Source organism: Budorcas taxicolor, chromosome 5 (genome assembly GCF_023091745.1).
Source record: "Budorcas taxicolor isolate Tak-1 chromosome 5, Takin1.1, whole genome shotgun sequence".
Taxonomy (NCBI): domain Eukaryota; kingdom Metazoa; phylum Chordata; class Mammalia; order Artiodactyla; family Bovidae; genus Budorcas; species Budorcas taxicolor.
In genome coordinates this window covers 9,983,610-10,010,261 of record NC_068914.1, presented here as the reverse complement: position 1 = coordinate 10,010,261, position 26,652 = coordinate 9,983,610, and the positions used below count along the sequence as shown (strand labels likewise).

The 26,652-nt window shown below is 47.4% G+C and overlaps 1 protein-coding gene across 1 annotated transcript in view; it reads left to right on the top strand.

The window, feature by feature from the left end:
• SH2D4B (SH2 domain containing 4B) overlaps positions 1-25,222 on the top strand; it is a 75,790-nt gene extending 50,568 nt beyond the window's left edge. The window contains exons 5-8 of the mRNA XM_052641015.1: positions 1,032-1,248; positions 4,817-4,941; positions 21,671-21,891; positions 25,130-25,222. Of these exons, the coding sequence (XP_052496975.1) occupies positions 1,032-1,248; positions 4,817-4,941; positions 21,671-21,891; positions 25,130-25,222 (656 nt within the window). The remainder of the gene's footprint in view (positions 1-1,031; positions 1,249-4,816; positions 4,942-21,670; positions 21,892-25,129) is intronic.
• The last annotated feature ends 1,430 nt before the right edge of the window (positions 25,223-26,652 follow it).

Here is a 26,652-nt window from a genome sequence, read left to right as displayed (position 1 = left end):
AGAATGGACTTTGACCGCTTGAAGAGGAGAAGCTCTTTCTTTAAGGATGAGGACCATTTGCCTTGTATCCTGCAAGCGCCGAAAGAACCCAGGTCCCTGGCATCGGTAGGTTGCAATTGCGTGCCCCACAGGTGTTGGATGAACTTTGGGTCAGACTTGGACTTTGGGTAAGATTTTTCTTAAGGCTTGGGACAAGGCAATCCCTGGACCTGTGCAATGAGGACACTGCCAGCTCCAAGAGTTCTCTACAAAAGGCCTGGATTGTAGGGGCAGATGGCGCCTGACTTGAGGCAGTCAGACCACAAAATAATCGGTTTTAATTCGACACCATGCTTCAGAGGTCTTCCTCGCTCTGTGCACTTTCCCAGCTCCAGGACTTCCTTTTGAGTTTTAGAAGCAGAAACTTGCAGATGTCCAACCTGCTTCGAGAGACACAAAAAGACATGCTGGTGAGGGGGCGTCACGGCAGACACGGCAGCTCTGTGGTTACAGAGCCACTGAAGCACCTCTTCCCTGCCTCCAGCACACTCACCCGCCAGCTTCAAGGCCTCAGGGAACCAAGGAGAAAGGGAGCCGGAGCCGGGACTCCTCCTCTGGTAGCGGGGAGGATGGGCCCCTGCCAGGCTTGCCCACTGACCCAGCTTCTTTGGCACTCAGTTTCCACATGAGTAACATGAGGAGGGATGATCTTAAGGGCTCTTGTGGCTTTTTGTAGGAAATAGCAGGGGCTCTGGTATCAGAGACACCTGATTTTATTTATATTTTTGTTGATTTATTTTTTTAAATTTTGGCTCCACTGAATCTTCACTGTGGCATGCAGGCCTTTTCTCTAGCTGGGGTGTGGGCTTAGTTGCCCCATGGCAGGTGGGATCTTAGTTCCCTGACCAGGGATTGGACTCCCATCCCCCGCACTGGAAGGCAGATTCTTAACCACGGGACCACCAGGGAAGTCCCTGGAAATACCTGATTTTAAAAGGAAGAAAGCTTGGGAAGTGGGTACAGTGGTGAACATGCTCTCGCTTCCTTTCCAGTGCGTCGATCCAAGGCAGCTGATGAGGAGAGGAGCCGCCGAGCCCAGCGCGCCCGGGATGAGTACCAGCGTCACTCGCTCCGTGCCATCCAGAAGGGCACCGTTGCCGGACTCAGCTCCAGGTTCCGAGAGCTCGGCCAGAGCCATGAGCAGGAGGCGAGACTCTACCACCACCTCCCAGGCCCGGGGCTGCTTTCACCCCTGGCTGTGCCTGGCAGGTGGGTCGTGGTGTTGTTTGAGACCTTTGGTTATTGCCAACAATGCCCTTAGTAAGTAACCTTGTAGACATTAATTTTATACTCGGGCAACTACTATCTACAACAGAGATTCCCAAAAGTGGGACCACTGGATTAAGGGCTACATGCATGTATAGTATTGATAGCTAAGGCCAATTTGTCCTCCACAGAGATGGTGCCAGTGAGCACTCTCATTCTTTAGCCTTGCCAGCAGTATGTTGTCAGATTTTTTTGTGTGTGTGAAAAATAATATCTCAGTGAAAGTTTAAATCTGCATTTCATGAGGTGAAGTATTTTGTATATGTTTAAGGGTTTTTGATATTTCCATACCTGTCTCTTCCTTTCCTGCCTCTTCATTGTGTTATTGGTCTTTTTGTCATCTATTTTTTTGTTTATTGTTATTCAGTTGCTAAGTCGTGTCCAACTCTTTGCAGCCCCATGGACTATGGCACACCAGGCTCCTCCGTCCTCCACTATCTCCTGAGTTTGCTCAAATTCATGTCCACTGAGTCAGTGATGCTGTCTAACCATCTCATCGTCTGCTATTCCCTTCTTTTTTTGCCTTCTGTCTTTCCCAGCATTAGGATCACTTCCAATGAATCAGCTCCTCACATCAGGTGGCCAAAATATTGGAGTTTCAGCCTCAGTAACAGCCCTTCCAATGAATATTCAGGGCTGATCTATTTTTAGGAACTCCTAAAATATAGGGGAAAAGATTCTCTTCTTTGTGATAAAACATTTCCCCCCCCAACCTGTCATTTGTCTTTTGACCTTTTACGATAACGTTTCCTGTCGTGCAGGAATTCTTGATTTTTATGAGATCAGAGTTTCTTTTATGTTTACTGGATTTAGAGACATAGTTAGAAATCTTCTTCCTCTTGTGCTTTTTTTTTTTTTTAAGGAGACAAATAATTTGTCCTTCAGGCCCAGAGGATAGAGCTGCATGGATTGTTGCAGTCTGGCTCCAGGCTGTCTGGGTGTAGCTGTCAGTAGGGAAGAAGTGACAGCCACAGGGAGCCCCCTTGCGTGGGGTGGGGGAACCAGGGACCAGGCGGATGGAATGGCAGACCCAGGCACCAGAAGCCGTGCATCAGCCTTTTTCCTGTGGCTGCCCTATGGCACAGGTCCCTGTGGCCTCACTGCCCTCAGCACTGTGGTGCCAGCACATGCTTGCCTGGCTGTACTGGGGGCAGACACAGGGTTGATGGGAGAGAGCTGCAGGGGCAGGAGCAAGGCTTCTGGCCAGGTGGCCTCCTGGAGCATCTCCCCCTCGCATTTACATTCTGGGGAATCAGATTCTCTACTTGGAAACAGAGGGACAAGAGTGAATGAATTTTCCTTGCTGTCATGTATAACCTCCTCTTGCCTTCTGAGGATAATGAGTCCTAGAAACCAGAGGATTTTTTCTCCCCAAGCATAATTATTTACTGCGGAATGCAAGTGTGAAGGAAGAGGCTGGGGGCAGGACGGTTGTTTCATAAAGAGAAAGGGACTCAGGTTCCTGAGAAGAGGAAAATGCTGAAGGGTGGATACAGGGCGGCACAGCTGGTTAGAGGCGCTCTGCCTGTGGAGGTGGCTGTGGGGAGGAAGGGATTTGGAGAACAGCCCCACTGATCATGCCTCTGAGCCGTTCAATGGAACCTCACCCCCTGTCTTTCTTGTGTGTTAGTTGCTCAGTCGTGTCTGACTCTTTCTGACCCCATGGACTGTAGCCCACCAGGCTCCTCTGTCCATGGGGATTCTCCAGGCAAGAATACTGGAGTGGGTTGCCATGCCCTCCTCTAGGGGATCTTCTCAACTCAGGGATTGAACCCAGGTCTCCTGCATTGCAGGAGGATTCTTTACTGTCTGAGCCTCCAGGGAAACCCTGTCTTTCTTATGGAATCATTTAAAAAATCTGCAGTGTTCACTACCGCACGTGAGTACAGGGATTCATTTTAGGGCAGAAAAAATAGGAGCTCATTCTGGGGTTTGCCAGGAAGTCCTGGGCTCGTCGTCCGTTTTTGTTGGTGCAGAGGAAATGCAATGACTGCATAAGGGGACAGCTGATGTTTATTGTATAAGAGATGATGACAGTGGTGGTGAATTCTAAATGCCAGTGCTATTAGGTGGACCAGACAGCAATGACCGTGAGAATTTGCCAGGTTTCTGTCACTCAGGTGGAAAGGTGAAAAAGTTGCAGTTGTTTAAGGTGGGCCCAAAGTCTGCTCTGCTTTCATACCATAAATTAATAAAATGGAATTTTTGTGCTTCCCTGGTGGTTGAGTGGTAAAGGATCTCCCTGCCATTGCAGGAGGCTTGAGTTTGATCTCTGGGTGGGGAAGATCCCCTGGAGAAGGAAATGGCAGCCCATTCCAGTATTCTTGCCTGGGAAATCCCATGGACAGAGCAGCCTGGCAGGCTGCAGTTCATGGGGTCACAAAACAGCTGGGCATGACTTAGCGACTAAACAAGAACAAATCTCGCTCCACAGACAGTGGTGGTGCTGTTATGGGGCATATGCTGTCCAACTCTTACTGGGCTTCCTGTTAGTATGGCTCCAAGAAAACAGAATTTCTGTGTACATCCAGGAGCCACAGTATAGACACAAAAGCAAGTAAAATCTGGGCTTTTGTGGGAGAATATCAGAAAGCATGGGAGTAGTGCCCCTGTTCATCTCACTCTAGGGATCTTCAGACCCTCACCAGATCGCCGGTCAAAAGTCAGCCAGCATAGTGCCTTGCTCCTGCCCCTCTCTCGTTCCTCTGTCCTTTCCCGTTTTATTTTTTGGAGGTGAAGCTCAGCCATTTTCAGAGCAGATTGAGGCTGTTCCCTGTCCTGACACTGTGTCATAAATCATGAAAGCTAGTTGGCCAAGACAGGTGTCCCCTTAGACGGCAGGGGCAGGGGAGATGAGCGGGAGATGGGGCGAGGCAAAACCAGCATCCTCTTCGGTGGGGGTTTGGGGAGGGTGGAGGACACGCACATGTAATGATTTTGCTGGTATTACATTAGGATCCTTCTTCGTAGATTCTGCTGTTGATGCCCTGACCGTTTCTCCCCCTCAGACATCCCCTCCTGTCCTATTTCCTGCTTGCACTTGTGTAACTTCTTTTTCTTTTTTTTACATTAAAAGAAATATCGGCCTTACCAGGCAACTGGTGGATTCCCAGTTCCCATACCAGGGACTGAACCTGAGGGACCCCGCCCCTCTCCTGGATTGGAAGCATGGAGTCTTAACCACTGAATCACTGGGCTGCCAGGAAAGTCCCCCTCCTTTAAACAATTTTTTTTTATTGGAGTATAGTAGCTTTACGATGTTATGCTAGTAGGCTTTTTTCCCCCAAAACAAGTGATAACAGTTTTCTTTTGGGGAAAAATACGAACAGCTGGTACATTATAATCTGCAGAGAGCCGTCAAGTACTTGGATTTATTTAATCCTTTCCTCAAGCGTGCGTGTGGGCACCGGGTGTTCGCGGTGGTCTGCCCGGCCCCCTCCGCCTCCTTCCTGCCCTGCCCCCTGCCCCTCCCTCGTGACTCTCCCACACTCCGTGGTGTCTGTCTCAGCAGAACCTGGGAGCGGCCCGTGCGCCCTGTCTCCAGAGAAGTCATAGTCCGCTGGTTTAAGGAGGAGCAGCTGCCTCGCCGAGCGGGCTTCGAGAGGAACACCAAAGCCATCGCCCCCTGGTTCCACGGTAGGCTGACCTTCCAGATCCCTGGGGCAGGTTTCCACATCTGAGCCTCCCTCTGGGGTTGGGGCAGAGTCTGAAGGGCCGCTGCAATCAGGGGAGTGAGGGCGTTAGGCTCTGCTGATTCTGCTCTGGCCCCACAAAGGCTGGCGGTCTCCCGGGGCTGAGGCTGTGTTCCTGGTTGCCTGCGGAGAGCGCAGTGGAGAGAGGCCTGGTGTCTGCCCTTTCTGTGCTCACTGAATGTGCTGAGCTCGAGGCACAGGCTTTGATGTCCCCATGGCATGTGCTGGAACACTGAGGGGCCTTCACAGAGACCGTTAGAGACCATGGCTTAACATCTGTGTGCGGGCGCCCCGGGGGCCCCCAGGGCTCCGGCGAGCACTGCCCTCTCTGCTGGGAAGGGATGAACAGGGCTCTTGTGCACCACCCTCACTGCGCAACCTGCTTGGCCGTCAAGGGTCCCTCAGAGGCATTTCTCTCTGGGCATTGTGACCCCCTTCCTTCTCCTGGGCCTCCATATACCCAACAGGGTGGAGGGGCTCCTTATGGCTCAGAAAGAAGACAGTCAATGTTTATGCGTGGCCTCACTGTGTGTCCCTGGAGCTGGTCCCAGGGATTCCCTGCCTGGAACCTCTGTCTCAGTTATGTGTCCCTGTAGCCCTGGGAGAGCTTCCATTGGGACCACTGCTTTCCTTCTGTTCGTACATTATTGTAATCATGAAAGCACAAACTAGCATCTTAGGTGCTTGCATAGCGTGTGACTCATAGCGTTGAGGAGGGTGTTTGTCAGGGCCATTGGCTGCTCTGCCAGTGGAGAAGGCATGGCAGAGGTCCTCAAATTTATCTTTAGCTTTCTTTTTTATCCCAGTTTAAAAAATGTAATTTTTATATTGTCACAGAGCAAACAGAAATGTGATTCAAGTCTTGCAATTCACACAAGTGATAAAGCATGCAGTAATGCTGCTAATCCATGGACCAGAGCTATTTAGTGACAAAGTTTTCATTGATCTGTGACAAGAGGAAAGAAAAAGGCTCATATATGGAGGGTGGCCAGCTATCTTTGCTTGGAAAGGGCTGTGTCATATTCAAAGATGATATCCTCTCCTCAGTTTCAGTGTTAACATGTCCTGTCTCTTATGAACTGATGGTGACAGTAAGCAATGGTTATTTTTTATATATTGCCTTTGCTCAGAAAAAGGGAGGAATCCCGTGTTGGTTTCGACAATTTTGGTTTGATTTGTTGTTGTTTTTTAGTAGCTAAGTTGTGTCCTGCTATTTGCGATGCTACGGACTGTAGCCCGCCAGGCTCCTCTGTCCCTGGGATTCTCCAGGCAAGAATACTGGAGTGGGTTGCCATTTCCTTCTCCAGAGGCTTTTTACTGATACTTCTACCTAAAATCCCAAAGTCTGAAAGTCCTGGTATGGTCCAACTTCTTTGCCATTGTAGCAATTCCCTATAGCATCCTCAGTGGGACTCCCCCTTGCTAATCTGTACTAGAGAGGAAGCCTCCTGCTGCACAGTCAGTGTTAGGGAGTCACTGCTGCAGGTTGGCTGAGGCTCTGCTCTTGGCTGGGCATCATCACTGGGGCGGTGGGGACTCTGCTCTGTGTGGCTCTCATGCTGCTCTTGGGACCGGCAGGCCAGCCTGGGCACGCTCTTCTCAGGAGCCAGAAAGCAAGTGGCACCATGCCAGGCTTTGGAAGCCCAGCCTCCACACCAGCGTGCCATCACTTTCACCTCATGCCGTTGGCCACAGTGTGTCACAGAGTTGAGAAGGTGGGAAAAATACTCTGCTCCTTTCACGTGAAGAACTGCAAAGCCATGTGTCAAAGAGTGTGAAGACAGGGAGGGGAGGAGAATTTGAGCCAATAATGCAATCTATCACAATCCTAATGTAAATCTTTTCTTTCCCTGGGGTAAGCAGTCATCATTAATTTAGCTGAATTTTAGGTGCAAAATTCAGGTATAAAAAGGACTCTTGTGACTTTGTATTTTCTTCCCTGCTGTCAAACACATGTGGATGTGTTGTTGAACCGTAATTCAAAGAACAATGTGGACCAGGAGTCTGAAGATCTGGGGCCCTCTCTAGAACCTAGCAGCTCTGTGAGCTTGGGTGTGTCCTTTCAATTCCTCATCCGTGACCATAACATTGACTCTGTGGGATATGTATGAAGATCAAGCCAGCAAATGTGCAGTGTCCATGAGCACATGAGCGTGGGTGCTGACGCCTCCTGGAGGCTGAGACTCCTCCTCTCCAGAGAAAGTCTGGGAAAGTGGACTCGGAGCACAGAGGGGGAGGGGAGGAGGAGGTGCCTTCCCACTGGGACCACGGGGTTCTTGATAAAAGTCTCCTCTGTTAAAAAGAGAAAAAATGTTAAGTCATTCCTCCTTTTCCTGTGTTCATTGTTATGTTCCAGGGGTTCTAAGAGAGATTTCTGGTTATATAAAAATACTCATGAGAAAAGCTATTGCATGTAAGCTTGGCTTTGGGGGAAAAATATCTATTTTTGGACTTCAACATGTATCTGAAACTATTAAGAGTATCCTCTGCCTAAATACTGCCTCAGTCAGAACCCATTTCTCCTCCTGAGCTTTACTTCTGAAAATCAGTCACACCTGGTTCATGGCTTATTGTCTTGGCAGCAGCCCACCGGCTGTCTCCAGAAGACTTGCCCTGAGTGCTTGGCAGGGACTGCCGGTGTGCAGTGAATAGCGGAGTTTGGGCTTGGGTGCTGGAGTGGGCCTCCCGATGGCTTGTCCTGCACTTAGGTGGGGTGTTCGCCTCTTAACTTTTTCTGACTATCACCAGGGCAGGGCACTCCCCATGCGTGTAGTCGGTGCAGCTTGTAGGGACCCAGCAGTTGAGGTTGGCTTTCTGTGCAAAGCAGAGCTCCCAAGTAGAATGGGCACTGCTTCCTACCTTCCCATGCTGTGTCTTCAGGACACATGTGGAGGAGAGGATTGTTGAAAGTCCCAGAGCTGCAGGGTTCTAGGGTGGGTCCATCCCTTCAGGCTCTTTGTCCAGTTTATCCTTAACCACAGAACATCTGATTGTGTTTGAAGCAGGGAAAGGACATAGAAGTATAGCAGTCATTTTTAGTAATTATTTGTTGGGGGCGGGGGGAATGTTTGTCTTGCAAATGTGTGTGTGGCAGGGGAACAAAGCCACCAGTCCTCAATCTCCAGAGTCCCATCTGGAAAAAGGGAGATCGTTGAGCGGATTCAGGGCTGGGAGTTCTAAAGAGACACATTTCACTTCAATAGAAGAAAGATGGTTGCAGCTACTGTTGGGCAGAGGGGCGGCTAGTGGACTCTGGAGATGGGTGACCAGAGGGCCTTTAAGAATGCCTGTTCTCAGCGCCTGGTATGCACTGTGATTCTGCTGGCACTGCCCCAGGACCACCAGTCTTACTCGCCGCTCAAGCTTCCAAAGTTTTCTCAGGTTGTTGGGAGCATGGGAAAGGTTGGCCAGGGTGTGGGGTTAGCCACAGAGCGGGCACCTGGGTGGGAGTCTGTGGGCTAAGGAGTGAGGATGTTTTCTTCCTAAAAATGACTGTTGGGCGCCTTTATTCTTATTTGTGTCTCTATTATCGGTCTGTCTTCAGTCCAGGAACTGAGGCTCAGGCAGTGGACACCCCCTCCTGCATGGCCCTTCCAGGAGTCCTGTGGGAGGTGGGGGAGCAGACACACCAGGCTGTCCTGCAGAAAGGCAGCCCCCCAAGGAGGTGGGAAGGATTGTGCCCGTGGAGGCAGAAGGTGAGAGGCAACGTGGACTCCCCCAACTGCATGCGCTGGGAGGTCACATCCTCTCCGAGCCGCACGGAACAGAAAGAGCTTGGCTGGCTGATCAGTACTACCCATTGGTGATCCTCCTGGCAGGCTGCTGCCCTGAGGTCTTGTGTGTCTTCCTGGCTGTGTAGATGTGCAGAGTGGTTGGATGTGCACTGTCTCAGAGGGACTCTCAACTTCTTGAGTTAGGCATGGTTAGCCCTCTACAGATAGCATCACTGATGTGCAGAAAAGCTTGAGAAATCACCCTTATTTACCCAGTAGTTAATATGGGAGCTGGGGTCGGCTCTGGCTCCCAGTGTCTGTTCCTCCATCCTGGTGGCTCCTTGAATATACAGCTGGCCAGGGAGGGAGACTGGGGCAAAAAAGTGCCTCCTCTGGATTCACAATCCCTTTACTGTGAACTTCTTTCATGCATAGCTCGAGTCCTTTTATTTTATTTAGTTTTTGGCTACACTGGGTCTTCGTTGAGGCATTTGGGGTTATTTGCTCCGAGGAAGGTGGGATCTTATTAATAGTTCCCCGACCAGGGATTGAACCTGCGTCCTCTGCATTAGAAGGCAGATTCTTAACCACTGGACCACCAGGGAAGCCCCCTTGAGTTCTTTATTTTAAATCTCACCCCTTCTCATTCCTTGGACTTTCCAGAGCAGAGCTGCCTCTAGTTCCTAACCTTGCTTGATGGGAAATCAGAGAATGCCTTGTACAGTCTTTGGGATCAGTCTCGGAAGCTAGAGTGTCTGGGGCTGAGAAGGAGAGAGTGAGCCAGCTGAGGCTTTTGTCCTCAGCTCCCAAGAACAATAGAAAGATAGGAAACTATGGTGAGACTTTGGAACCTGTTGAGAGGTGGCAGCCAGAATCGGGAGGGTGGGGCGGGTAGTGAGACCTGAGCACCAAATCCATGCGAAGCAAGAACTAGCTGAAGAAAACAGCGGTCGTGAAAGTAACGGTGGTGTTATGAAGATTAAGTGTGTCATATTTATAAAGTGTTTAGAACTTGCAGTAAATGCTTCTACTTGTTATATGGAGTAAATAAACACGGTAGCCTTTGGAGATGCATATCAGGATTTGAAGCATGTGAATGGTGGCCTCATACCCTTAGGGTACACCACTCCTGTCACTTGGAAGTAAAGAAAAAGATGACATCAAACAACTCTTCACAAAAGGAAGGTGGTATGTATTTAGCCTTCCCCACAAAAAAGTACAAGTCTGAATTTTCTTTCATTATGAATATGACACCCATCTTGAAATTTTTTTTAAAAAGCTGTGAGGGATAACACATGGGTCATTTGGAAGCGATAGTTAGCATGTTACCATCTATCATGTCAAGTCAGATGGCTGATTTTCCTCTCCGGAGCAGAATTTGGAATGGAAAATTTCCACCAACTCTTATCCTAAATGCAAACATTTCTAAAGAAGAAAAAAAGTAGGTCGGTTGACCTACTTTCTTCATAAGTTCTTGCTTAAGCTGTTCCAACTAAGAAATAAAGGAACCTTCTTCCTTCTTTTCTTTTTTTTTAAATTGTGCACTGGCTATAGGGTCTCAAAAAAAGGTCACAAAGAAGAGTGGAATTATTTTTTGCTTTAGAAAAGCCTCGATTGTAATGGTGTTCTCAAGATTTTAACTCTTTCTTTTCCCCTAGTTCCATGTTTCTGATTTCAGGCCCTTTGTGTCTTGTCTACCTAACACTTTTTCATTTTCGATGTTTCGCTGAGATGCACAGGTGTGGGTAACTAAAGTGTGTGGAAAGGGACAGATGTTGGAGGATCTAGATGGCTTGGATTTGATAGAACTGATTTTTTATTTTCTATTGGGATTAAATAAAAGCACAGAGTAACAATATACTGTGATTTCTGTTGTTATTGATTTAATATACTTCTGATGGTCTCATCATATTTCTGGTGGTTGCAAGAGATTCTTCCTAATTTGCTGACACTGGGAAGTTTCTATCATCGGTTAGACCCAGGAAACTGCCTTTAGGTTTTCTGTGCTCCAGGACCTGCAGTCTAGTTTCCCATGGATGCCCAGTCCCAAGCTTGTCCCATCCCTGGGATGAAGGGCTCCAGCTCATGCCAGAACCTTTTCATGGCCTCACATTTTTATGATGACAGGCATGAGATGGAAGCCTTGGGATGTGAGGCATAGCTGCTGTCTTCCAATCACTAATGTCTTCTAGGTCAGGGGCCTCAAGAAATGGAACACTTATGAAAATCACAGGGTGCTAACTTTGATTTAGTTTGACCATATTTTTTAGCAGCTAGTTGTCCTGAGATGAAATAAACTACGTCCAGGAGCCCTGAGCACACCTACAGCTGAGATGGCCAGATGGCCCTTCAGTCAGGACAGTGAAGGCATGGCTTGTCCAGGCTGATGGGGATTAGGTCAAATCACATGACTTTTCTCCCTTACCTTCCCACCATGAGCTCTTCTTTCTCTGCTTATCTAGAAACAAATGTGGTGGCTTTGACATTTGCTAGAGAATGAAGTTTGGTTGCTACAGTATTGAGAAGCTTCCTGGAAATGACTTTTATAATACTTACGCTTAAGTATTAAAAGTCTGTCATACTCAAATTACCTTGTTTAGTAACAAAGTTCTTTATAGAGTCACATGTCAGAGCCATTTGCCTGTGTGTGTACATGCTCAGTTGCTCTGAAGCTTTGCGACCCTATGGCCCATAGCCCGCCAGGCTCCTCTGTCCATGGGATTCTCCAGGCAAGTATACTGGAATGGGTTGCCATTCCCTTCTCCAGGGGAGAAGGTTTGATCCCAACCCAGGGATCAAACCCAAGCCTCCTGTGTCTCCTGCATTGGCAGACAAATTCTTTACTGCTGAGCCATCAGGGAAGCCCCATTTGCCTACAGCTTTCATTTAAAATAGAGAGGATGCTTTTACGTATTGAGGTCACACTCCTCATCAGCCCACAGGAGTGCACAAGGCAGATAGGTGTCGCCTGCTCTAGGTTGCGGCCTCCTAGAAACACTTCCTGCAGGCGATCAATGTGGCTAGCGTGGCTTGCAGTTCATCACGAATAGACTGTCTGCCCCCCATGCAGAGCTCACAGTGCTACCAACATTTGTACAGCCACATTTCAAGCTTATTTAAATGTACAGTGAAAATGCAGTGTACTTTTCTATAATTTCTCTGATCTCATGAAGTTATCACCAACCCCTTTCACCCCTCTGGGTAGTAGGGAAAAAATAAACTCTCATCCATTCTGTTTAGTGTCATTCTTTTCAATGTGGTCATCTTTAGTTAACTTGGTCCTTTTGGGGAGAATAGGCTTTGGGATTGCAGTTGTCTCACCCCATTCCCTGCTTCTCTTCAAAGGGCATCTGAGTGTCAGAGTCTTCTCTGCACTTGTGGGGAGATGGACAGGGGCAGGACTGCCATGCATGTTGTCTAGACGTTGCATGAGGATGTGCAACTGAGGGTATGAGAGAGGCCAAGATCTGGGTCCCTGATCTGCTTCCAAGTCCTGTCCCCTGCTTGGGGCCCTGTCTATCTGGAGGAGCTCAGAGGTACCACTTGGATTGGTGGCATCCCTGGCATCAGGTATTGCCTGATCTGGTACCATTCCTCGGGTGTACACTGGTCTGTATTCATGGGGTTTGGTTGGTTTGCCCCATGTGTGGGATCACATCGGCTTTTATGTTTTAACTAGTAATTTAGTGAAAATTTCTCTTGTGCTTTGTGTCTGGTAAATATCAAACATCCAGTATTTCATTTATCCCTTGCACAATTCTCTGTGCTGTGCTGTGCTTAGTTGCTCAGTCATGTCTGACTGTGACCCCATGGATTCTAGCCTGCCAGGCTCCTCTGTCCATGGGGATTCTCCAGGCAAGAACACTGGAGTGGGTTGCCATGCACTCCTTCAGGAGATCTTCCCAACCCAGGGATTGAACCCAGGTCTCCTGCAATGCAGAAGGATTCTTTACCAGCTGAGCTACCAGGGAAACCTGCACAATTCTCTGGAAGAGGTAATAATAGTACTTGTTAGAGTTTGAGGTTGTTGAATTGTCTGGGCAGGGGCTCTAGGGAGCAGGCTCCTGTGTAAGGTATTTAAATCATTTGTTGATTATTAACATTAAGCTTCTGTTTTATGTGAGACACTGTGCTAAGCACAGGGCATATGGTGGTGAGCAAAACTGACAATTTCCTTCCCCTTGTGGCACTTACATTCACTTGCAATTGACAGAAAGCTACCAAACCGATACACTCAAAAGAGATTAGTCCAGCTACAGGCTTGCTTGATTCAGGGAGCTTGTTTTCAGCAACTGGCCTCTCTCCATCTCTCAGCTCTGTCGCTCTCAAACAAAGCATCAGCCTGAGGTAGCATGCCTGCACTTGCTTTCCTAGTTTCAAATCTAGCTGAAGAGGGGACATACTTTTCTCTCAAATAATTTGTAGTGTTAGTCCCAATATTCTGCCTTGTTGACTCTGGTGTGGTCACATGCCCACTCTTGAGCTAGTCATCATGGCCAAATGGTTGAGCTGTCTGATTGGCTAGGCTTGAGTCACATGACCACTCCTGGAGTAGGAACCAGTCCATCCCATTGCAACTGGATAGACTGAGTGGGAAGGTGTGGCTCCCCAAAAGAAGCTCACCATTCCCTTGCCAGAAGATGCACAGATGGTCCTGAGTGGGCAAGACCAATGGAGGGCCACCATATTGCGGAAAGTAACTGTCCTAGTGAAACTCACAATCCAGTCAATGAGACTGGTGTGAATCAAATAATGATTTTTTACTTCCAGTTGAGGTTAGTGCTAGGCAAGATCCTTGTGTAGCCAGTTTCAGAAGTCATTTTGCTGGGTGGTTGCAACCCTGTCATGAATAGCGGCATCTATAATTTGAACCTGGCATGTCAGCTTAGAACAGGCAGGCAGTCATGGTATGGAATGGTGCCCCTTGTGCATAATATATCTGAAACCAAGAAGCTTGTCCAGTGAAACCCTTGTCTCAGCACTTAGCTGTGGCTAAATTTCATTTGGAGTTATAAAAAATGAAGGCATTGGAACTCATTCATCACAATCTCTGTGGCTTCAGGATGCTCTGAGAAACTGTTGAGAAGGAAGAGCTTAATAATTCCAATCCCCTTAATGTTATCATCTGGAAAGTGTGGCAATAAGAAAGGAAAGTCACAGAAATGAATGAGAAATAGCTGAATGGTAATGGAGGTGTTGTTGGCTGGCCGGTGAGGCGTAGCTTTGGTGAAAGCTTTAAGAAATATGCATGTCAGATAAATTGAGACCCATAAAAAGTAAAATGTCATGTCTGGCCTGCCTGCCTTTCTTCCTTTTTGGGGAGAAGCCCTAACAGAGAAATAAAAGGAGCTCATTTGGTTACTCAAGTTCGATTTGAGCTAATGATTTCAGGGACCAGAATGGAAGTGGTGGAGGGAATGGGAACTGAATCCTGGGTCTGCTCTAGGATTTGCTAAGGTGTGGATTTATGGGTCCATGAGAGCAGAGTGTCTTTGCAAGTGTGCTTAAAGTGCCTCCCCTTTCCCTGGGCTGCTGTCGATTAGTACGAGGGAGCAAATATTTTGATAGTGAACACTGAGTTTTGGTGGTGTTTGAGAGGAATCCAGGGAGATGATTAGCGGAGACGTCAGGAAGAATGCTCGGGGATTTGTGCCTTAGGTGCAGTAATAGACCTGAGTGGGGAGCAACAGCTGCCCCACCTCACCGGAGCATTGGCTGCAAACTCCCACCCGTGCTGTTGACGTGCAGGTGCCAGGAGCCGGAAAGTCATCCTGGACTCCTTTGCTGTGCTGGTGTACATGTTCCCTGCTGCCTTCCCCGCCTTCTCACCCTCACCTGATGCACCCACGGGAAGCGGGGCTGCTGCCCTGAAGGGCCTCCGTCCCCTTACCTCGGCCCTGTCTTTTCTGGGCAGAGGCCCCACAGAGGGCATTGCAGTGAGTCAGATTGCCTCTGACCCCCAGAGAAACCTTGGGCACCTGTGGGACCTGTGGGTCAGGTCAGGTCCGACACCCTGTTCCCCTTAGTCCCCATCAAGGGCCTCCATCTGTATGCTAGGCTTCTGCCTCAGCTTCCAGATTACAGCTCTGCTTCCTTGTGCCATTGACCCTGGTGAAAAGCAAGGCATAAAGTCATTGGAGGCCCCTGCATAGCTTTCTTCTCACCCATGTATCCCTCTTCCTTTCATCAGATATGATCCCTATTCTGAGTATTTTGTCCATCATTTCTTTGCTTCATATATTGTTTATATATTGACCTCCAAACATGAGTGTTAAGCTTTGTGAGTCTTCAGTTTAATATAAATGGAACTACACTGTATTTATTTTTCAGTTATTAGCTTGTTTCACACTTCATTGAAAAATAATTTTTTTTTTTCTCATTGCATCTTCCCACTTCTGTTGTTTGGAGGTTATACCACTCTCAATGCCTATCTTTTAGTGGTTAATTCAAATGATTTCACATGCATACTTTGTTAATATATGTCTTTAACCTCTTCCTAAACAAATTCTAATCATCCTACTCTCAAATGATATTATCCAGTAATTTAGTTCTATCTTTTTGAAACCCTCAAATTACCCATGATTATCATTACTTTGTAAGTCAATATATTTTAAAAATTGACTTAAAGTAGCTGTGCTCATCATTTCTTCTAGCATCTCAGATTCTCTGTCTAGGATTATATTTCTTCTAAATGAGATATATTCTCTAAAAATTTTCTTAGTAGTCAAACTCTCAAATTTTTTCTGAAGATATCTTTACATTTCTTTTCACCTTGAAAGAGTTTCATTAAACACCATTATTTTTTTCTCAGCACCCTGAGAATATTACTAACCCGTTGTCCTCTGGCTTCTGTTATTGCAACTCAAAAGTCAGCCACCAATTTGTTTATTCTCTGTAGGTAATCTGCTTTTTCTCTCTGGTTGACAAACTCCGACACAGTAGTTTTGTGCCATTTCACTATTATGTGCTGATTAATTCTCAGCATTCATTCATTCTTCTATAATTTTGACTTATTTTTTAAAAATTGTTTACGTATTTCTGGCTGTGCTGGGGCTTTATTTCTTCCCGTGGCTTTCTCTAGCTGTGGCAGGCGGGGGCTATTTTCCAGGTGTGGTGCACAGGCTTCGGTACGGCTCTTGGCTTCAGCAGTTGTGGCGCTCGGGCTTCAGAGCAATCAACATTAGCTCTTGAGATGTTCCCACCTCTTCAATCTCCTCTCTGTTTAGGAGTGTTCAGATTATTCATGTATTAGACCTTTCATTCCATTCTCCATGTCTCTTAACCTCCTGCGAGGTAGATTAAATGTATGTCGCATTATATAGATGTCCCATGGGTGTGCCATTCTTGGTCTTCACTGTGACGTCTCACTCACTCACCTCTTCTCCTCTCTTACCTCATCACCACTCCTTTCCGCTCACACAGCATCTACCCCGTCTTCAAGGCGCACTTCCCTTCCCTCTTCATTGCCTCTGTAAATCTTGCCCTGACTTCCAGAGGTCTCATTAATCTCCTCCTTCTTGTGTCTTTCGCAGTGCTTACTGTCTCTGCAGGAGATAACATGGTGTAGAGCAAAGAGCGCTGGACTTGGAGTCTGAGGCCCCAAGTTCAAATTCTGACTCTACCACTTAATAGCTCTGTGACCTTGGGTAAGTCACTTGTCTTGCTGAACTTCAGTGTCCTCAGCTATGAGCTGACGATGGTAGGGTTGTTAGGAGACTAAATGCGATGGGGGTCACCGAGTCCCCAAGGTACTGCCCAGTGTTGGCTTCAATATCAGGCTTCTCATGTGACCCTTGGCCCTCCGCCTCACAATGGAAACTGTTCCTGGCTGACTAGTGGCTTGGGAGCTGGATACCAAGGTTGCAACTGTGGAAATGTAGCTGTGAAGCAACCCTTACGTGAGAAAGCCATCACTGAGTTGAAATCCCTGGCTTGTATGTCTCTAACCCGTACCCTTCCATCGATTTTCCACTCTTGAAGATTCTAGTGTCATTCCTCTGTTTAGGGAAGATCAGTAGCTCCCCCTGCCCTCAGAATGAAGTCCACAATCCTTTTAATGGTGTCGAGAGTGCTTTGGGGCCTGACCCCTTCTAACCTCTACACGTCTTTCCACTGCCCAGCTCCTACTTCAGCTCTCCCTCCAGCCACAAAGAATCATGTGCTCTTTCCTTTTGCAAACTGCCCCCTTGTCCTTGCCCCTCTGTCTTAAGCTTTCTGTTCTCAGTCTAACTGGCACTTCCATCCCTGGGCTCCAGAGCTGGTGGGTTACCTCTCTGAGCCCATATTCTATGATCTTTATCACTACTTGTTAGAGTGAGCTCCTCTCACACCACATCCCCCCCACCCCCCATAAAAAATTCTGCCAATCTTGATTTCAGTCCAGAATCAAAGATTCTGGAAGGCAGGAATTGTTTCTTATTCAGCGGTGACTCTCAGATGCCCAGCTTGGGGCCTGGCTCCTAGAGAGTGGTTGATAAATGTTTATTGGAGGAAATAAAGGGAAGAAAGGAAAAGAAGGTGTTTTTGGAAATTACAGGAAAAACTACATTTCCTGTTGTCTGAGGGGTAAGAAGTGGCTCAGATAGAATCCGTAGCTGTATTCTCCAATAATTGTCAACAACCCTAGAGCATTATCTGGTAAAGCTGTATCCCTTAGCAGAAGATCTGGGTTATTAGCAGAGTTAGAAAGTTTCTGTGGTCCTGATGGTGCGCTCACTCCCTAGCCAGAAGCTGGGAGGTATGCCCCACCATTTCCTCATCCAGGAGGTTATAGAGCATATCAAAGGAGATGGGATGGGATGGGATATGATTAATGCTGATTCCCAGTCCACATAGTTTAAGGGTGATCTGGAAAGAGAGAGATGGAGAGCAGAGTAATGGAGCAGAAAAGCAACTGCTTCTTCCCCCAAGTAACCTTCACATCCCGCAGCCACCGACTAATGCTCTTGAGGGTTGGTTTTCTGTAAAACTGTCTTTGCCATCCTGAACTGTGAGGCCATATTACCTTTGGTCTTGGGACAGATGACAATTTTGAGTCCTAGGAAGGCATCAAAGAGGTATCAAAAAGTTCACTGATGCTTATTATTTGAGCTACCTGGTGAGTCCCCCATGTAGAATAGCCCAGGCTGGGGCCCAGGGACCCAAGTGGTCCCCTTCAGAGAAGGTCACCCTCAGCAGCCTCTGTGAGAGGACTGGGTGTGTGGGGTGTGGGTAGCATGGCCCAGCAGTACTATGATCATTGCTGCTATCAGCGTGAGGTAACATCCAACGTAGCATGTAGGTCGTGTACTCGGTGTATCTGGTACAGATGAGTTGCATGGTATTGGGTAGTCATTACTTCTCAGACACATTCACACGTGTGATAAGCGTATTAATACATTACTGTAATGAAGTCTCAAACAATCTGAAGGCGTAAGTGCTATAATCAGTACCATTTAATACACAAGGACACTGAACTGGGTTTCAGAGGGGCTTAAGTGACCTGCCCAAGGCCACTTGTTGATCAAGTCCCTGAGCTGGGATTTTATATTCACTGCTCTAAAGTAAACAAGACCCCCTCCCCCCGACATCCCTGGCACTTGGAATATAAAGATAAGGTTGCTTTGTCTGTTCAGGTCATCCAAAAGCAGAAGTCCAAGAACTTTGTTGGAGGAAATGCCTTTGAAGGATGAAGGGGAGACGGAATGGGACAGGTGCGGAGAGTCTTAAGAACATGGTGCAGGTCTGACACCTGTAAACGGGCAGAGGGAAGGAAGGATGGATGATCGAGAGGAAGAGCCTGACACGGGAGTGCAGCTCAGAGGAACACCTTGGTCAGGCTGAGGGGAAGCCCCCGAGAAAAGACTGCCCAGGAGAGGAGTCCCACATAGGAAACTGTCATCCCCCATGTAGGGTCATCAGGAGGAGAAGGGGACGACAGAGGATGAGATGGTTGGATGGCATCACTGACTCAATGGACATGAGTTTGAGCAAACTCTGGGAGATGGTGAAGGACAGGGAAGCCTGGTATGCTGCAGTCCATGGAGTTGCAAGAGTCAGACAGGACTTCCCGACTGAACAGCATCGGCATAGGATAGGCATGGTGGCTCCGGTACCCTGGACTCAGTTATAATACCCTTTGCCCTGAATCAGGCATGTGGTGTCTCCTGGGCATGGTGGATCCTGCAGGGGCAACAGCTGCAGATGCTGCTGCTTGAAGCAGCGTCTCTCTGGGAGGGAGGCTGAGCAGAGCTCATGGCTGCCAGTCTCCATCCTTGAGCTGGTTCCAGCTGGTTTACTACTGTAGAGTCTGGGCAGAAGGTCATGAAAGCCCAAAGGTGAGCTGTCCCAGCACCTCCTGGGATAAAATGATTTCCGGATGGGTCAGGCAGAATGTGCAATGAATAAAGAGAAGCCAGTGGGGATAATTTGGGCTTTTCTTGTGGCTCAGCTGGTAAAGAATCTTCCTGCAATGCAGGAGACCTGGGTTCAATCCCTGGATTGGGAGGATCCCTTGGAGAAGGGAAAGGCTACCCACTCCAGTATTCTGGCTTGGAGAATTCCATGGACTGTATTGTCCATGGGTCACAAAGAGTCAGACACGACTGAGCAACTTTCACTTTCAATTTCACTTTCAATGGGGGCTGGTGTAGGGGAGAACGAATTGAAGGGCAGAAATGTAAGCTTAGTCTTTTTGGCTCAGAGAGGCACCTTTTTCCAGTTCAGCCACCTTGAAGGATGTTTTCTAACCCACACAAAGGTAGAGTATAGGCAACGAGCAGCCTGTGATTCCTGGGAGAGAAGAGAAATCCTTCAGTGAGGGTTCCAGGTCAGCTGGGAGAAAGCGGGCATTCGGAGCCTGGTGTCCACTGTTCTTGAGCCAGGCTTTGCCAGATGGAGGTCAGTGGAAAGATCTTTCAGGGTTTTAGATGGCAGAGAGGAGGAGAAGGGGACGACAGAGGATGAGATGGTTGGATGGCATCACTGACACCATGGACATGGGTTTGGGTGGACTCCGGGAGTTGGTGATGGACAGGGAGGCCTGGTGTACTGTGGTTCATGGGGTCGCAAAGAGTCGGACACGACTGAGCGACTGAACTGAACTGAACTGAGACGTGGCATTGTCATTTTGGTGTTACTGGTCACTTTTGCTTATTAAAAAAATCAAGTCACATCAAGTGTGTTCACCCATTTTAACTCTCCTCTACTGCCAGTTGATACTGGGCTTCAGCTTGAGGTGCTGCAAGCTGGGACAGAGGATGTCTTCTGCTTCTTCTTCTTCATAGGCCTTGGCTTCATCTCTGTCTCCCTTTACTGACCCCTCCGCCCAGCCACCTTTGGGATCTAAGTCCTCTGGTATTGGGCAGGGAGGTGGCTGAGGGACACTGCTGAGTCTTTTGACAAATCCTTGGGATGCCCTTTTGGTTGGTCTTCTTATGGCTGCTGCTGCTTCTCCAGCTGAACCCACCAAGGCCGTTGGGGGCATCTACCCTCCTGCGTGGATGTGTGTGCCGTCCTCCGGGTGCCCTGTGGTGGGGCACCCACTTCTCTCCCTCTCTCTTCCTGGTTTTCTGCTTATCCCACCTGGTTGGAGTGGGGGTTGTTGGCTCGATTGCCTCCTCGTAAGTCCTCGGCCCCAGGAGGAAAGAGGTGGCCCACACTTGTGCTGTTGGCTCTTAGCAGGGGACCTGTGACAGTGTGGTGGCTTCGGTGTCCTCTGCTTTGGGCACAAGGAAGTCCTGCCACAACTCCTGTGAAGCAGGAAAGATCGGGGAAGGGAGAGTCCCTGCATGGATCATGGCAGAGGCCCTGGGGGTGCCGTGGCCGGGGGGTGGGGTGAGTGACAGTGTGCAGTGCCTTCAGGGTCAGCGTGATGAGCAGCCCAGCCACCTTCTGCCCTCTGCTGTGTGACTGGCAGAACCCTGCTGAATGTATGTAGATGGTAAATAAGTGGGTGTGGAAGAGGACATTGTGTTGCAAATTGACCTTTCCCCCAAATAACAGAGAGAGCAGGAGCCCACATTCCCACAGCTCTTCTGTTTATGAAATGAGTTTTCAACTCTTGGTCTCACTTGAAAGTCATAACATGCCCTTGAAATAGATAGGTTAAGACAGTCATTTAAATGTTAAGAGGCATTGGAGAGGTTGAGGGCTTGGCTGAAGGTCCCGTAGGCTCGTGCCAGCAGGAGTGGACAGGCAGACTAAGTCTCCCTCTCCTCTTCCCACCACCCTGCCCTCCAAAGCCTGACCCACCAGACACATGGCCCCTCCGGTACTCCCCAGAGGAGAGCAGCTCCTAAAAAGCCTTTCAGGGGATTGACACTGATGCACAAATACCTCTGAGGCCAGACCTGACTGTCATACTCTGGTGAAACCACATTGTGTAGAACTGCAGAACCTGAGAATGTTTGTTGTTTGAGCTGAAGTGGTGCTTAATTCTGTGCCCCTGTTAAGAAACTGTTTGCCTTGTGTCCATAGATAGACAGAGGGAATCTTTTTACTTCCTAAGAGGAGCTGTTGTTTTCAGGTGCTCACTCACAGGTACCAGAGATAGCCAAGTAGTAACCATAAGCCATTCTGGCCTGTTCATTAAAGCAGGACTCTCAAGGATCTCCACAGGGCAATGTTTGTTGACTTGTATTTGTAATCCATAGACGCTAAAATTCCGGCTCATTACTAGTTCTTTGCTTGCCCGATTTTACCCAATTAATCCAAATTAGTGTGGCTTAATTTGGAGGAAAACATGCTAAACTGGGGTCTTAGTAGAAACTCTGACCCCAAGCTCACCGCTGCTAGTTGCTCCGGGCCAAGAGGTCCCCTCACTGGAATAAAGGAAGTGCTGGACAGCTCCTGAGACTCCCCTTTTCTCTAGACCTTTCACAGAGGCTGAGAGGCAAGGATGAGAGGGGAAGCGTGGCAGGATGAGAAAGGGGTTGCAGAATCTGCTGACATTTTTTTCTCTTCTTTTCTTTTTTAAACCAGGAATTATCAGCCGAGAAGATGCTGAAGATCTCCTTGAGAATATGACCGAGGGTGCATTTCTGGTCCGGGTCAGTGAGAAAATCTGGGGTTATACCCTCTCCTACCGCCTGCAGAAAGGGTTCAAGCATTTTCTTGTGGATGCCTCTGGGGATTTTTACAGCTTCCTGGGAGTGGACCCCAATCGCCATGCGACACTCACAGATCTCATTGATTTCCACAAGGTATTCCTCTTAGGGTTGCTGATGTGGGGGAGGGCAGGAAATGCCAGGCTGTGGGCTTTCTAAGAGATGAGGATGGAGGGTGAGCAGGCAGCCCCAGAAAGTCTTTAGGATCACAGGGATCTAGACCATCCTGATGGAAGAGACCGGAGATTGTTTAGACTAGGCTCTGGAATTGCTGCTCTTCTCTGGGCAACTCTCTACTCATGTGGCCATCTCCAACCCTGGTCCGCAGGCGTGTTTTCACCTTGAGTACCTGAGTGAGAAGGGGGCTGGCTGGTTGACTTGTCTTCTGTCCAGGCCCATGTCTCACCCCCAGCTTGTTCCAGGATGTCCCTCTTGAGCATGTTCTAGACAAGCGTCTGGCAGCTTCGTAGGTTTAGCTGAGGTTGAGCAGGCTACCTTGCAGTTAGGGAAGCTTTTCTGGTGCCTCTTGTTCCAAATACAGCCTTACCACTTAGTGTGTGACCTCAGGCAGTTTCGTTATTCATGCTGAGCTGAAGTCCCCTAACTAGGCAAACAAATGTCTTATAAATAATACTTAGCTTGGCCCCTGTGAGTCTTCCATGGGGACTGTATGTAACAGCGCCCTATGACTGTGAAGCGGTATGCACATCCTTGTTTCCCACAACTCTATTTGTTATTTGTTCCCCTGATGGGGACCTCACATTAGAAAAGATGTTGCCTTCCAAACAGTGTGTATAAAAAGAAACAACTTTTGTGTTAACGTGGCTTCAGTACTACCTGTGAGAAAGCCAGCAGTGGAGCTCAGTGACCCAGAAAGGTGGGGCTGTGACAACACAGGGGTCCCCATCTCCCTGAGCTTCGCAGGTGTAGAAATGTTCACAGAATTCCATGGCCATCTCACTGGGTTTTTGCTATCAAAGGGACTCTGGAATTCGTATTACTTTTTCTTCACAATGTCCCCAGGTCTCTAGGGCAGCTCTTAACTTCAAGCAAAGCGTGTAGAAAACTATCCAATTACAAATAGCTAGATGCTGGGAGGAGAGAACTGCCTGGAAAACTCGGTTAACCAGACTTTCTCCTTACATTTCAGCCACAGGACAGAGGAAGGAGGGGTGTGTGGATGTTGGCACTTTCTCTGTTTTGAGCACGTGCCTGTGGCGCTCATCCGTGATCCACGTTGTTTTTAACTTTCATCGTGGCGCTGGCTCCCCAGGTAGTGCAGTTGTGAAGAATCTGCCTGCCAATGCAGGAGACGCAAGAGACGTGGGTCCAGTCTCTGGGTCAGGAAGATCCCCTCGAGAAGGAAATGGCAGCCCACTCCAGTATTCTTGCCTGGAGAATTCCATGGACCGAGGAGCCTGGTGGGTTATAGTCCGTGGGGTCACCAAGAGTTGGACATGACTGAGCGACTAACATTTTCACAATATATATCCTTGAATGAGTGTTTTGAAAGCATAGTCCCTGAAATCAAGCCACAAGTTTTAAACCCCAGCTTCATTATTGTGTGTCACTTTGGGCAACTATTCAAATTTGGGACCTTAGTTTCTTCCTCAGTGTTGTTTAGTTGCTAAGTCATGTCTGACTCTTAGCGACCCCATGGACTGTAGCCTGCCAGGCTTCTCTGTCCACGGGGATTCTCCAGCCAAGAATACTGAAGTGGGTTGCCATGCCCTCCTCCAGGGGATCTTCCCAACCCAGGAATTGAATCTGCGTCTCCCTCATTGGCAGGTGGATTCTTTACCACTGAACCATCATGGAAGCCCTTCCTCCTCAGTAAGATAGGGTTAATAATAGTCCTCACCTCTTCAAGGTCAGGAAGGTTTCAATGAGATATCACTGTGTAAAGCACGAAAACACTATGCCTTACATTTGTATATTATCAGGACAAGCTGGTTGTTGCTGACATGTGTCTGTGGGATCTTTTGAGGTCCAGGCTTGCACCGCATCCTTGGTGTGGATGTATCTAACAGTTTCGTCCTCCACCCTCCTTTTGCTGGTCACTTTTGTAGCTTCCAGGTTTTCATGATCAGAAATAGTGCTGTTTGTGTCACTTTGGGCACACGGGCAAATCTTTTTCTGGGATGGATCCCTCAAACTGGAATTGCTGCCTTCAAGACTATGCACATTTTACTCTGTCAAGATCTGCCAGACTACCCTCCTAAAATGTAGTGCCAACTCATGCTTCTTCCAAAACTATATGAGGCTGTTCCCCCACACTGCTGCCAATACTGGGGATTATCAGTCATTTTAATTTTTTCCCACCAGATGGGCAGACAATTTATCTCACTGTTGTTGAGCTTGCATTTCTCTCATTACCACTGATGCTGAGGATTTGTTCACATGTTTAATGGCCACTTGGATTTCTTCTGTGAATTATCTGTTTCTATCCTTTGTCCATTTCTCTACTCAGGTGTCTTTTTCTTACTGATGTTTGATGTGTCAGTTCTCCTGGCGGCTAAATTGCTCTTTAGTTACGTCCCTTCCGCTCTCCAGGTCGTCTTTTGAAAAACAGTGTTGAACTTAAATGGGCGTCCCTTTCATTTCCAGGTTCTTTAACGGGTTCTTTTATTTTATAATAGTCCATTCTCATTTCATGGGTGATTTATCTTCTTCTTTCACTGAGGAATTTAATACATATCTCTGAAAGACTCTTTGTTTTATAAACCTGATATTTTCTTGGGAGTCATTTCGATTGTTTGAGTTTGGCATCTTTCTTTTATGGTTATGATTTTCCTTAAATGTTTATAAGTTTTGGGCTTTGGGGAGAATCTTTGAACTTTGAAATTCCCATTTGTTCTTTTGTGGATACAGTTCCTGTTTCTCAAATCCAGCCTCTTCATGTGGTGAAGGTTGGAGCTGACAGTGAGTAGCTCATCTTTGGGAGTGGAATTGTCTGAACTGTTTGGATTGCTTCGGCTTCCTCTCCTCACGTCCTCACCTGCCTGAGGCACAGACTTCTGCCATCTGGGGTTCCCCCAACCTGCCCACTGACAGCTCGTTCTCCCCCCTGCCCTACGTTCACTCCTCTGACAATCTCATCACATATTGATTTTGGTCTTGCTTTGTTGGTGGCCTTCCTTCTTATTTTCCCATGCTTTTATAGGTTTATTTCTTTTTAAGAGCACTTTTTCTGTCATTTCTATAAATTTGAATGAGGAGGAGGGAGATACATATTCTTAGTCTTTCTATCTTGAACCAGTCTCTCTCTGGTGGATATTTATTTCCTTTTTCTAATTAAAAGTGAATTTTCCTTTTTTTTTTTTTTCATTTTTAGGAGGAAATTATCACTGTTTCAGGGGGAGAGTTGCTGCAGGAACCCTGTGGACAGAGGGACAGCCCACCAGACTACCATCTGTTGTTTGAATGATTTTTTTCCCCCTTCTCAATTGGACTTCATTGGGCATCCTGTTTTTGAACTCAAGAACTTCCCAGCTCAAATCCTTATGGCCTTCTGGAAGATCCACTAACACCCAGAGGAACAAGTGGATTAGTGTATTTCAACAAATATGAAATGTATGGCGTATATGTTGGTGGTTCCTGACCCAGGACAGAAATTGCTAATAGCTGATGCAGCTCTTTCCTGAAAAATTTAGATACAACCTCAGAAAATAAAGCCATTTTGTCAGGGCTGCCCTAAACTGAGCTCCTAGAGTACACGGTCATGTTTTAATTAACCAAATAATTCCAGTGCCGAACTCTGAATTTAACCTATGGTAGACGTTCAATAAATGTTTGTTGAATGAATGCACTTCTTTTGAAAGTTTTCCAACACTTGTTAGCAATGATTCCTAGTAAGTTCTGTTTGTCGCTGTTTATAAAGTCATGGAGATTAGGGAAGAAATATTTTAAAGGATTTATATGGAAGGCATAGGTACTGTATTTTAAATGATATTCATTCTCATTGGTATTGTCATTGGAATTACCTAAGGCTTCTGAGTCCCAGCTTCCAGAACAGATGACTTTGCCCTGCCTTTGTATTCCCTCTTCTTCTGCAACCTCTCCTTTTTCTTGGAATCATATCTTGGCCTCAGTTTTGCAATATTGAGGCAGTGGTTTCATGTATTTCTACAGATGTGCCTAAGCCCCAGGGAGAATTAAAAATCCAAGGATGGTTTGTAGACCTCTGATATGGCCTTTGCTTTCTAGCATGTGGTCCTGTTTATGCAGGTTACTCAAATAATTAGCTCTATCCTCACAGTCCTTTTGATTTTGATTTTACTCTCCATTTATACTGGGCTTCCCAGGTGGCATTGGTGGTAAAGAACCTGCCTGCCAATGCAGGAGACATAAGAGACATGGGTTGTATTCCTGGCTCAGGAAGATCCCCTGGAGAAGGAAATGGGAACCACTCCAGTATTCTTGCTTGGAGAATCCCATGATAGAGGAGCCTTGTGGGCTATAGTCTATAGGGTCACAAAAAGTCAGACTCGACTGAAGCGACTGAGCATGCATGCTCGCATGCCTGTTTGTACTGAGTATGTTCTATTTATACTATGTTTATACTGAGCACATTCTTCTTATTAACAAGAAGACTCTCCAGTAACTCCTCAATAACTTTCAGCATCGGTGTCTTTGTATGCTCATGCTTCACATTTATGGATTATATGTATCTGTATATGACATGTTATCATGGGAATTTTATAGGCTGCAGAATCAAGCAGACTTGGGTTCAAATCACACCCTGAACCTGACTAGTATTATAATGCTGGCAGTATTGTATTTGGTGGGAGTAAAAGGATGAATGGACTCTGGTCATCGGTGAACTGGTCACCTTACTTGATAGCCGTATCAACTATC